General features: G+C 41.3%; 1 protein-coding gene across 4 annotated transcripts in view; it reads left to right on the top strand.

The window, feature by feature from the left end:
• Window positions 1-13,260, top strand: part of TGFBR3 (transforming growth factor beta receptor 3) — a 196,923-nt gene that overhangs the window by 15,278 nt on the left and 168,385 nt on the right. For all 4 annotated transcript variants that reach the window (XM_004752607.3, XM_004752606.3, XM_013056153.2 and 1 more), the window contains exon 2: window positions 7,341-7,511. In XM_004752607.3, the coding sequence (XP_004752664.1) occupies window positions 7,424-7,511 (88 nt within the window). In that variant the 5' untranslated portion in view covers window positions 7,341-7,423. The remainder of the gene's footprint in view (window positions 1-7,340; window positions 7,512-13,260) is intronic.

Below are 13,260 nucleotides of genomic sequence, written 5' to 3'. Positions count from 1 at the left end.
CTAGTCCTATGGTGGGGCTCCTTGCTTAGCCGGGAGCTTGCTTCTCTCCCTGTCTCTACCCCCTACTCATGTGTGTGCTTGTGCACATGCTCTCTCAGATAAATAAAATCTTAAAAAGAAAAAAACACAACTGGGCCTGCATTCCGATCTAAGCCTCTTTTCTTGTCTGATCCGGTATGAGCCTTTTTAAAAATTTTTAAATTTTTTAAAAGATTTTATTTATTTGACAGACAGAAGTCACAGGTAGGCAGAGAGGCAGGCACAGAGAGGGGGAGGCAGGCTCCCTGCTGAGCAGAGAGCCCGATGCGGGGCTCGAACCCTGAACCCCGGGATCATGACCTGAGTCGAAGGCAGAGGCTTTAACCCACTGAGTCATCCAGGTACTTCGAGACTTTTTTTTACATTAAAGATTTTATTTGTAAATAATCTTCACACCCAATGTGGGTCTCCAGCTTACAACCCCAGGATCAAGAGACAAGCTCTATCAGCTGAGCTAGCCAGGCGCCCCTCTGTTGTAAGTGTCTTGATGGATCTTCCATGCACTGTGGGCTCCCTTCAGTCTGTTCTCCATAGGGTGCTCAAGGAAATCTTAGTTTATTTTTAATTTTTATTTTTTCCAATTAAATTGAGATTAATTGACACAAAGCATTGTATAAACTTAAGGTGTAAAATGTGAAGATGTATGTGTGTATATACATATATATACATACACATATATGTATATATGTGTATGTATATATATATAAATAAATGATCACCACAATAAGTTTACTTAATGTCCATCACCACACTTAGTTACAAATTTCTTTTCCTGTGATGAGAACTTTTAAGATTTACTCTCTTAGCAACTTTCACATATACCATACAGTATTGTTAACATGTGGTCATCATATTGTATATTATATCCCCAGGACTTCGTTTATCATATAACTGATGTTTGTACCTTTTGATCATCTTCTCCCACTTCCCCTACCCCTTACCTCTGGTAACCACCAGTCTGTTCTCTGTTTCTTTTCTTTTCGTAAGTTGACTCCACAGCCAGCTTGGAGCCCAGTGTGGGTTTTGAACTCACGACCCTGAGATTAAGACCAGAGCTGAGATCAAGAGTCAGATGTTTGACTGACTGAGCCACCCGGGCACCCTTGTCCCGTTTCTATGAGTTTGGCTTTTTAGATTCTACATACAAGTGAGCTCATATACTATCTGTCTTTCTCTGTTTGACTTATTTCACTTAACATACTGTCCATGAGGTCCATCCATGTTGTTACAAACGCAGGATTTCCTCTGTGTGTGTGTGGCTGAGTAGTATTCTATTGTGTATATATACTGTATTTCCTTTATCCATTTATCTTTTGATGGACATTTAGTTTATTTTCAGGTCTTGGCTGGAACATAGGGGTGCAGGTATCTCTTCAGCATAGTGATTTTATTTCCTTTGGCTATATACCCAGAAGTGGAGTTGCTAGAGCATATGGTAGTTGTATTTTTAATTTTTTGAGGAATCTCTGTACTGTTTTCCATAGGGCTTGTACCAAGAAAAAAAATTTTTTTTTTAAAGTACGGTCTATGTCCAACATGGGGCTTGAACTCATGATCCTAAGATCAAGAGTCGCAGCTCTGCCACATGAGCCAGCCCGGTGCCCCTGTCCTGGGGAAATCTTAACCCAGTAGATCCCACCACCTCCCTGCTTAAACCCTTTCTTAAACTTTATTCCTCTCCTTTTCATTTCAGGTCTACCGCCTTGCTCCCTCCAGCATCAGGGAACTGTAATGGTTCTTCTACCTGTAATGTCATCCCTCACCCTTTTAAACCTCTACTTATCCTTCAGGTTGTGGGTACTTTTCCTCTAGAGCTCTTCTTACAGCATCTGATTACAAATTTGTGAGTATTGGTCGATTTATTTCACCAGACTTTAACGCCATGAGGACAAAGAACATACCTCTTTGCTTGGCCATTATCTTCCCGTTGCCTGGCATAGAGTAAACAATGACTAAAGACTTAATGAAGGGGGAAATTAAGCTCAGGAAATTAAATATCTTGCCTAATGTAACAAATGGTGTTACTTCTGTTAGAATACAAGCTCCATGAAGGCAGAGTTTTTGGCTCCTTTTTTTCACTGCTGTATCCTTGGCATCTTCAACAGTGCCTGGTTTATAGTAGTCAATATTTGTTGACTATTGAGTGTGAATGCGATTCTAAAGATTTTTTTAAAATGTTTTTATTTTACTTTTATTTTTTTATAGAGTTAACTCATTTTGGAGAGAGTGAGGCAGGGGAGGGAGAGAAAAACTTAAGCACGTGCCCAGCTGAGCATGGAGCTGAGCGTGGACCCTGACACGGGGCTCAATCTCATGACTCTGAGATCACGACCTGAACTGAAACCAACAGTTGGATGCTTAACTGACTGCGCCACCCTTGTGACTAGATGCCAAAGATTTCTTATCCAAGCCCAGGACTTTTCCCCGTGTGCCAGATCTGTCTGAAAATGAGGATTTGGAGTTACCAGTTTCTCTTTATAGTAGAGAAATCTGAGAATTGCTGTTGTGATTCAGTAAGGTGGCTTTGCTTTTTCTGTGTACAGGTCTCGAAGGGCATCCAAATGTCATTAGACAAACAACAGTATCTCTTCTACATCCTGTAAACCCCTTTTTACAGGCTGCCAAGCTAGATACTGATGTCATCCATCCTGCCTCATTTCTGAATCCCCTGAATAACATGTTGAATAACCATCAGAACTGTTCCTCTCCCAGCTTTTATTTAACCATTTGCAGACTTCACAGTATATTTCTCTCTCCCAAATTCATTTACACGTCAGACAGGAAACTTAATGATCTGTTAAAAGATAATGTCATGTTTAAGGTACCAGAAACTCAGGTGTTTATTTACCATCTGAGTTTAGGGAATGATAATTTTTTTTTATTCCACTCAATATATCTCTGTCTTGAAGATCTTCAAATTTATTGAATATTTTCCTGAATAGTCTTGGTGTGAAGATATGACAATGCACAGGCTTGTGCTTCATCTTGACTTTTGCAGTTTTCAGAGAACTTGGAGTCACACAGCATTACCAAGGATTCTTGATTTGTTAAAGTTGCCACCTAGAGTCCTGAAGTCAAGTCACACTGCATGATCAGTAGCGATTTGTACAGAGGGTATATGTCAACCTGGAAGTCCCCTCGCCCAGTGGCAGCCCCGGCAGGCTTCCCTCTCTTGGAAAAACTATTCTGTTTTCAGAGATTGAGAATTGCGAGGGAGAAGATGGTTCCTTGTTTGTGGTGACGGACCTGGTTCTGGGAGGGAGAACCTGTCACGGGAAGACTTAGTTTCTAATCTCGGCATTGCCGTGTTACCCTGGGCAAGCGCGGGGCTGGGAGTTTGGGTGCTTCTTGTCAATGAACTCATGTTGATCTCTTCCAGCTTTAAAAGCTGTTACTTACCTCTAGCACGCCAGCTCCTTTAATTGAGAAATTGATCCCCTCCAAGTTCATTGTAAGTTCTGATCTTAAATAATCTCATGTATATAGCCAGCTGTGTTAGACATGTAAGAGGAAGTTAGTAATTTCTCTTGCTGGCTTTTAGCCTATTGCCAGACATCATTTTACCACGTTTTTCCTCTAAGAGAAAGTTATGCTTTTCTAAAAAAAACATTCCGATCAACCCAGGGAATGCTGTTCCCAACCAGCTTCTTTTGAATACTGGTGTAACCCATGATGGATTTCATTTGGGGAGGGATTTTCCAGCTAATCCTGCTCTTACCTGTGCATATTATTGGATCACTAGGGAATGTGGGGCAGCACGCTCCGTGTCATGGCCTCAGAAATAGACATAGAGGAGCTCTGAAATTAGAAGAATTCAGATCACATTTGTGTGTGCGTGTGTGTGTGTGCATATACATTTTATGTCTGTTAAGCTCTCGGAATTTTTTTCTGCTCATTTGTAGATACTGAAAGTACTGGTACCCTTTATACGGAACGCATTGCTTTGCAGTGTGGACAAACTGACTTGCACAGTGGACCTGAAATTGTTCTTTCAAGATCACGGAGTACCTTATTTATATTTCTAAAGGAAGCATTTAGTTTATAAGGTCCAGAGATATTCATTGGGTTTAGAAACTTCGGTTGGGGAGTCCCTGCCCTTTGCAAATTGAATGTGATATAACCTGATAGAAAGAAAAGAGGAGTTTGTATTTCCTTGGGTTATATTTCATATCTACTGCTTTCTGGGAGCCTTGATCATCCAGCATCCTTCGCGTTGGGGAGCTGATCCCTAGGTTGTACGTTGAGGTGCTGATGTGTGCAAGTCTTGGCCAGAATCGGAGTTCCGCAGAATGGGAATGACATGCTCCCTTTTTTATTCTCCTCTGCCTTAAGATCCTGTCACCACATTGAGAAGATTAGACAAAAACTCTGTGCAGTTTATTTTCTTTTTGAACAAGTGACATTACGGAGGGACTTTTAAGCTAAAAGAAGAAAAACTCCCTCTTTGTTAGAAGCAGCAGTGCGTAGTTTCAACTTGTCTTGGACTTCCTCAGAGATGTTTTAAGATCCGGCATAAACTTGCTGTGGTTTGCCTTTGGGCATCAAACTGTTTAGCTTGGCTCTCTTGTATCTGTAATTGCTGCATTTTAATAATTGCCCAATATTCTTGTCAGCAATTTGCAGTCTATATTTTTAATAGAACTTTTTGCCTTTCTTTCCACAGGTTCATTCAGACCTGGTTTAAGCCCCTGGATTAATGCTCACAGTCCCACAGACCCTCTGCAGCTGTGGGCAGCGGGGGACATAAACTCATTAAATATTCCCACAAGCCTCGTGCTGGTTATAGTTTATGTGCTCCATAAAAATCCTTTGGGAAGCCATCTTCTTCTGAGATCTCCTTTCAGGGTTTTGCTTTATGAAAATTGCTCTTAGCATTTGCTGAAATAGCATATTCTTTTGGAGAGTGTTTTCCTTATCTACCCATTCAGGAAATTTAATTTTTTGAAGGGGAAAAATAAGGTCAAATTCTCTTTGCTCTCATTGACTTTTTTTTTTTAAAGACTTCATTTATTTGAGAGAAAGAGAGGGAGAGCGAGAAAGCATGAGCGGGAGAAAGGGCAGAGCGGGAGGGAAAGGAAGAGAGAGAGAATCTTTCAAGCAGCCTAATGCAGGGCTTAGTCTCAACGCTAAGATCATGACCTGAGCTGAAACAAGAGTCAGATGCCCAACTGACAGCCCTGCTGTCATTGACTTTTTAAGTTCACAGAAGAGACTTCTATTTCATTTGAGTTGATCTGAAATTACGGTGACAGCAGTGTTGGACTTAGAGGGATGATTGAAGTCAATTTCATCATTTCCGAAATTACCTAATTAGACAGTTTTTGAGACAAGACACCACTGTGCCATTAATGACATGTGCCTCTACTTAACTGGCAATTTTGTTCTTTTTGTGATTCCACTCTTGAGCTCACCTCCCTTTTGTGTCTGTTGAAGTATTCATTTTTTAGTAAACAAAAGATTGAACCTGACTTTATAGTAGTTTAGGATTACATAAATAACCACACCCTAATTTCTCCATTTTGTTGGTATAAATATACCTCAGAAGGAATGGACAAGTAACGTTTATTGATTGCTTATTATATTTTCTGCACTGAAGCTTTATACACCCATAAACAAACACGTGCATGTGAGATAATATAGTCCTTGCACACAGTGGCCCATACAGTAGATTTCGCACGTAGAATCGTCTGCCCAGCATAACCACTTGGTAGGTGGCAGAGTGGATTCATACCTAGGCAGAATCTTAACTGCCATGGTAATCCATTTTCTGTTCATGCTAGGCTTTTAATCACTGTCGTACATCAAGACTGACTAGCAGTACCTCCTTTGTATATGATAATTCAGTTTCAAAGCATATATAAAAAATTATTTTGGATGTTAGAACTTTATTATTATTTCTGGGTCTTACAAAACCCCAACATAGTAGAAAACTCAAATGGGAATCAGTGACAAGGTTCCTGTGCCTTCCCACCAGTCTCCCCCAGTTGTCCTCTTTCCCTTCTTAGAGGCAATTAGTGTACTGTTGAAAAGAGCCCTTTTAAAAAAAAAATTTTTTTTAGAGAGGGAAGGGGGTCAGGGCAGAGAGAAAGGGAGAGAGACTCTTAAGCAGGCTCCATGCTCAGTGTGGAGCCCAGTGCAGGGCTCCATCCGTAGCCCTGAGATCATGACCTGAGTTGAAATCTAGAGTTGGACATTGAACCATTGAGCCATGCAAGGCACCCTGTGAAAAGAGCCATTTTAAGTATCTTTTCCTTAACACTTGATGCAGTGAACTAAGACCATTTAATTAGAAACTAATTTTGCCATTGTTTTTTATATTTTTGCACTGCATCTGCAAGTACCCCAGTTGGCTTTGTCTCTGAAGGTAGCAAGCTAGTGTTTCTGGGTGAGAGTCCCAAAGCTGTAGTCTCCAGCTATTTGAGATGGTTCCTGGAAACTCCATGATCTTGCCTTGTTCAGCACACAGATGAGACAGGTCTTTGTGCTTTTAGCCAGTTGCTAGATAACTTCTATTCCTGGTAAGAAGGAATCATGCCTTTACACAGTGCTTGGAACATTCTGGATGCTCAAGAAATGTTTTGTTGAATTGAATAATTTCTGTGGGTTGTGCCAGGCTCAGGGATATAGGGCTGGAAAATAAATTTGGTGTGTCTAGGACCACAGGAGGGATATTCAAGTTAAGCAAATGACAATAAAACTTGTCATTCAAGGCTCTGGATAGCATGAGGTTAGAAGGTACCTCTGCATCCTATGGTCCAGTAACCAGAGTCTTGAATGGAACTGAGAGACAGGGAAGACCTGTCTCCTGTTACAATGTTGGCAAACAGTTGAAACGAGAGCTTTACTTTCCATGGTTCTTTATTTTTCACATTGATTCTAAACGTATTTTGGTTTGAATGTTGTGATGACTCATCACATCTGTCAGAGATTGAGTCTCTGGTCAGAGTTGTGTTTCCTTGTTGACCTGAGGAAGTTCACATGTCAAGCGTCATTAATTACTTTGGTGCCATAACATAACTGGTGATGTTGTATTATAGGTGAACTTTGATTTTCTTCTGTCTTCCTGAAAATTTCATGTAAAAGCAAAGATTTAAAGTGTCAAAACTAAGCACTTCTTTACAAAAGTCTTTTCTTTAAAACTCTTCATTAGGTGATTAGCACCCCCACATCAGCTTACTGGGGTGTTTGTAAAATAAATGTCTCTTACACTTTGCAGAAATTCTTTGTTTCACTTTGATGTGTGTTTTTGAAAAGCAGTTTCTGCATTAAGTTTTCTTCTTGAAATATGTTTATTTTTACAGGCAATTTGAAAATTGGAGAGGAGGATTTTTAAGGCCACTTCGATTTGCCAAGACTGTCTACAGTCTGAAGCTGAGGTGACTGAATGGGGCACGCTTGTGGAGAGATAAAAATGCCTTCTCATTATGTGATGGTCGTGTTTGCCCTGATGAGTTGTTGCGTGGCCGCTACAGGTGAGTTGGAGAATATAGCTTGTACATTTGTTATATTCTTTCCGATACATTTTTCTTCAGAATCTTCAGTTTGGAAAAATTTAGGAATTGGGATGTTTATATGAATCATGAGTATTTGTGTCCTTCTGAGAAATAAAATATTTGACTACCAATTACATAGTATGAGTGCCTACGTTACATTTTACTAGACCAGTGCTACACATTCTAATGTCAGTGACATGGATGCCCAACTAAATCTCAGTGCTGAGATGGGTAGAGAGAAACATGCTGATGCGTCATTCCACTTAATTTTGTTCCATGCATAGATTACATTTATTTTATTGTCCTAAGTAAGAATTTCACGAAAGCTTTTTTTTTTTTTAAATATTTTATTTATTTATTTATTTGACAGAGATCACAAGTAGGCAGAGAGGCAGGCAGAGAGCGGGGAGGGGGAAAGTAGGCTCCCTGCCGAGCAGAGAGCCTGATGTGGGGCTCGATCCCAGGACCCTGGGATCATGACCTGAGCCGAAGGCAGAGGTTTTAACCCACTGAGCCACTTAGGTGCCCAGGAAGTATTAATTTTGCCTATTTAGGTATTTTAATATGTCATTTTATTTTTTTATTTTTAAAAAGGTTTTATTTGTTTATTATGTACAGAGATTGAGCACAAGCAGGGGGAGCAGCAGGCAGAGGGAGAAGGAGAAACATGCTCCCTGCTGAACACGGAGCTGATGTGGGGTTCAAACCCAGGACTCCGGGATCATGTCCCAAGTCAAAGGCAGATGCTTAGCAGACTGAGCCACCCAGGCGCCCCTGTAATTTTTTTAAAAAGTGCAGAACTGTGCTTCCTGGAGGCCTTCAGAGTATGAGATCAGAGATTAGAAGTGAAAGACCTGGTTGGAACATTGTTGCTTAAGTAAGAGTATCAGATCCCCACATCATCATCTTAGAGTTCCCAGTCAGGGTTACTTAATGAATTTGGAAGCTTAATTTGGTCAATTTTGTGGTAATTTGCTTTGTGTCTGTTGTGTAATGAGCTACATGAAAGAATTTGTTGGACCAGTTCTGTAAACTGGCTGGTCTCAACAAGAAACATACTTGAAAAATGATTAGCCTCTTGGTTTTGATTTTGGCTATTGAATTCACATACAGATGAGATGATAATGATGATAATAATTGCCATTTGTTGCATGTGGACCACAACCAGGCACTGGGCTAAACAATTACAGAATCTAACAACGAATAAGGATATTCTTATTTCATGAGCTCCCTTAATCACAGCTCTGAGGTAGGCTTATTTTTTCCATTTGACAGATGATGAGGGGAGGTGATGTGCACAGTGTCATGTGGCAAGTGGAGGAGTCAGATTTTATGTCTGTGCTCTTCACCTGTGTGCTGTATGAAGAAGCCAGTAAGAAGTGGTACAGGCTGAGGCACCTGGGTGGCTCAGTTGGTTAAGCGTCTGCATTCGGCTCAGGTCATGCTCTCAGGGTCTTGGGATCGAGCTCCTCGGTGGGATCCCTGCTCAGTGGGGAGTCTTCTTCTTTCTCTGCCTCTGTCTTTGCCTCTTCCCCAGCTCATGCTCTCTCTCTCTCTCAAATAAATAAATGAAATATAAAAAAAGAAGTGGTGAAGCCTCCAGTAAACTCAGACCAGGAGTCATTTGCAGGCAGAGGCTGAGTGCAAGTCAGTTTGCAGAACTTGGTTTATGAGGTTGGACAGCAGAATGTCCCCTTTTCATTAGAAATATCTTGAGAGGGCGTCTGGGTGGCTCAGGGGGTTAAACCTCTGCCTTCAGCTCAGGTCATCGTCTCAGGGTCCTGGGATCGAGCCCCACATCGGGCTCTCTGCTCAGCAGGGAGCTTGCTTCCTCCTCTCTCTCTGCCTGCCTCTCTGCCTGCTTGTGATCTCTGCCTGTCAAATAAATAAATAAAATCTTTAAAAAAAAAAAAAAGAAAGAAGTATCTTGAGAGAAAGTTGGTAGTTTTCTTGTTTTGTTTTTTTAAATGCCAGTGTGAATTTGAATTGCCCACTCTCTGTCAGCAGTTTTGTTTTGTCTCAGGATTGAAGAGTTATTATTTTCTCTTAGCCTCTGCATTAAAACTGATCTTAATTAAAATCTCAATGAAAAGGGACGTCTGGGTGGCTCAGTCAGTTAAGTGTCTGCTTTTGGCTTAGGCCATGATCCCAGGGTCCTGGGATCAAGTCCTACATTGGGCTTCTTGCTCAGCAGGGATCCTGCTTCTCCCTCTGCCTGTTGCTACCCCTGCTTGTCCGCTCTCTCTCTCTCTCTCTCTCTGACAAATAAAGTCTTTAAAAAAAAACAAAACTCAATGAAAAGTTGTAGAAAAAAAAAAGAGAGAAAGAGAAATGGCTTGATGGAAAAATGTGCTATTTTGATGTCAAGAAGTATTACCATACTTGGTGAGTTTAAGGCAGAATTTTCTGCTTTCATTGATGCCTAGGACTAAAAAAACATAACTGAAGAAGATACTTCACGGGAAAGTGGTGAATTTGATGACTCTGTATAGCCTTGATGTATAGCCTTGATGTATTAGATAGTGAATTGGTTAAGACCTTCCTTCCTCTTTCAGCCATGGATAAAATATTTTTTTGGTTATATATCATCAAAAGTTTGCTGAGAATTACGGTAAAATTGAGGATACAGTAGAATTACCAATTTTGTAGCAGCAATCTGAGGGAACTGATTAATGGTAGAGGTAGAGATGCCTTTTTTAATGCTAAATTTTTATTGAAATACAGTTTATGTAGAGAAACATACACATGAAAGTGTATAGCTCAGTAATTTTCACAAACTAACACATCTATGTGAATAGAATGAGAGATGCCATTTTTTTTTTTTTAAAGTAGGTTCCATGGTCATTGTAGAGCCCAGTGTGAACTCATGGCCCCGAGATCGCGACCTAAGATGAGATCCATAATTGGATATTTAACCAGTTGATCCACCCAGGTGCCCAAGAGATGCTTTTCTGAACAACCTATTGGCTAACTAAGAAGGAAGAAATGTTTTGTGTATACTGAATCCAGTAGCTTTCCATATAGGGCTCAGCATATTTTACAAAATGCTTTTTGGAGCATTCTGGTTGAGTTGAACTTCAGGAAAATAGTAATAATAATAATAATAATAATAATGAATTTTTTTTAATTTTTTTTTTAAAGATTTTATTTATTTATTTGACAGACAGAGATCACAAGTAGGCAGCGAGGCAGGCAGAGAGAGAGAGGAGGAAGCAGGCTCTCTGCTGAGCAGAGAGCCCGATGCGGGACTCGATCCCAGGACCCTGAGATCATGACCTGAGCCGAAGGCAGCGGCTTAACCCACTGAGCCACCCAGGCGCCCCAATAATAATGAATTTTTATAGAGTAATTAATTACTGTGTACCAGGTCCTGTTGAAAGTACGTTATATGTATTACCTCACTTTATCCTTATAACTCTCCTAAGAAGTGTAGGTACTCTGTTTACCCTCAGTTCATAGATGAGGAAACTGAATACAGACAGGTTAAGTAACTTCTTCGCAGTCACATGGCTAAATGGCAGATTTAACCATGTAGCTACTGAGTCTAGGCCTGATGATTGAGCCTTTAAGTCTCTACACTATGAAGGGAGTATTGATCAGAAGGGTGTTTAAAATGAATGATAATGTATTTGCTGTGGGCTCTCTGTGTCATCTTGAAACCACAAGTAAATCACTAATTTGCTGAGTCCCTCTAAGTGCAAAGCACAGTACTAATCAGTCAGGGTTATACAGAGAAATGTAAGACTCCTCCCTTTCTTTGAATCACTTGTGCATTAGTTAGGCATGTAAAATATAACCGTGTAACAAAATAATCAGTGTATGGTGAATAACAAATAAAAGCCAAAAGACCTCAGAGAGGTCAAAAGGGGAAGCCTTGGTGGGTTGGAGTAGCTAAGGAGGACTTTGTAGATGGGCTTGATCTTGAGCTCTGTTCTGAAGGCCAGCCAGGCAAAGACCATCTAGAAAGGCAAAGGCTGGTTGACCAGATGGCAGAACATGCCTAGTGCACAGTATGTGGCATGTAGGTGCTTGATGTGTTTTTTAAAGGATGAATGACCTGGAGAATTGGTACAGGAACCTATCACGAGGTCTGTTTGGAAGGAAGGATGGAAGTAGGTTGCAGAGGGCCGTCAAGATCAGAGTGAGACTTGTGGATTTCGTTTTGAGGTCTCAATTTTTCTTCCATTCCCATGTAGCCAAAGGCATATACTGTTTAATCTTAGAATCGAAACTGTGGCCTCAAAAGTGAGGCTGAGAATATAGCTTCTTTAGTTTCAGAGACAACACTGCTTGGCATATCAGCCAACAATTTATCAAGGGCTTGTTCTCTCCCAGCTAGCTTCTTTTGTTTTTATAAGACAGCCCTCTGAGGTGGGTGTTAGTATTATTGTAATTTGCTTTTTACACACAAGGAAACAGACTCAGTCTAAAAAATTGTATGAAGTCCCATAAAATAAGAGACAGAGCTGGACTTGAACTCAGGCAGTCTGGCTCTAGAGGCCAGCCTATCTGCCACTCTGCTGGAGCCTCTACGTAGGAGACCCTCAGTGTGGAATGACTGAAGTCCTTCACCAGTAAGTCTTTCTGGAACCGGATTCAACTTCTTTCACCTTAGAAGAGACACGTGTAAGTTGTCAGACTGGAAGGACCTTAAGTAATGGGTCTTCTTTATTGGCATTCTTCCTTCACTGACATGACTGCGAAGCTCTATTGTAGGGTTCTTGGTGGCAGAAGGGGTGAAGGCTACATAAAAGGCCTCCTTTAGATATGTAGCTGGGAGGGCAAAGGACAGCACAGCATATACAGTTAACTTGAGTTAGGACAGTAGACGTGTTCTAGTCCCATGGATTTGGCTGGGTCTTTAGTGAAAGCCTTCCCTTCTGCACTTGTGGTTGAGGGTGAAGGAGGCAGGGGTCAGCAAGCCACATCCCAGGGTTAGAGGTTGCTTCGACAAAACCCCTACTTGTTCTGCCCTCTTTTTTTTCCCCCTGGGTTACTAGATAATGTGTGGGTGGGGAGGGTCCTGCTCTTGGTAAGGACCATGATGCCTCCTGGTTAGAAATTATCTTAGCTTTTTGGCACCTGGTCTTAAATCCTGTAATCTCACAGGGCTCCTGGGTGGCTCAGTCAGTTGAGTGTCTGACTCTTGATTTTCGCTCAGATCATGATCTTGGGATTGTGAGATGGAGCCCTGTGTAGGGCTCCCCGCTGGGGGTGGGGTCTGCTTGAGATCCTCTCTCTCGCTCTGCCCTTCCTCTGCTTGTTTGCTCTCTCTCTTTCTGTCTTTCGAAATAATTAAGACTTAAAAAAAAAAAAAGTCCTATAATCTATCTAAGAAAAGTGGGAAGTTTAAAATTATAAATGCTCCTGTGGGCTTAAAGCTCACTAAGTTTTCACTTTAAAAGTTGTTTGGCAACACATCTTTAAAAAATAATAACTTCTGCCTCTGAGGCTTGCCAGAGTTAGGTAAGGCTGTGTTTCCAGGATCCCTAATAACGAGAAAAAGAGGCACATGCAGAGAATTCAAGGAAATCGATGTAGTCAGAAGGGATGGACTTGCCTGCAGTCCGCTGTCCCCTCGGGCCAGGTCCAAGAGGTGCTTCTGAGGTGAGCTCTGCAGCCTCAGTGCTGGTGGGGTGTGGGCGGGGTGGCCGTTGGCCTCATTCCATCGTTGCCATTCCGTGCCTAGCTTCATCTTTTTGGAGGCTTGCCCACAACCTGCACACAC

Source organism: Mustela putorius, unplaced genomic scaffold (assembly GCF_011764305.1).
Source record: "Mustela putorius furo isolate JIRA1106 unplaced genomic scaffold, ASM1176430v1.1 tig00003853_pilon_pilon_pilon, whole genome shotgun sequence".
In the NCBI taxonomy this organism is placed as follows: domain Eukaryota; kingdom Metazoa; phylum Chordata; class Mammalia; order Carnivora; family Mustelidae; genus Mustela; species Mustela putorius.
The sequence above is the reverse complement of the archived record's forward strand: the minus strand, read 5'-3'. Positions and strand labels throughout refer to the sequence as shown.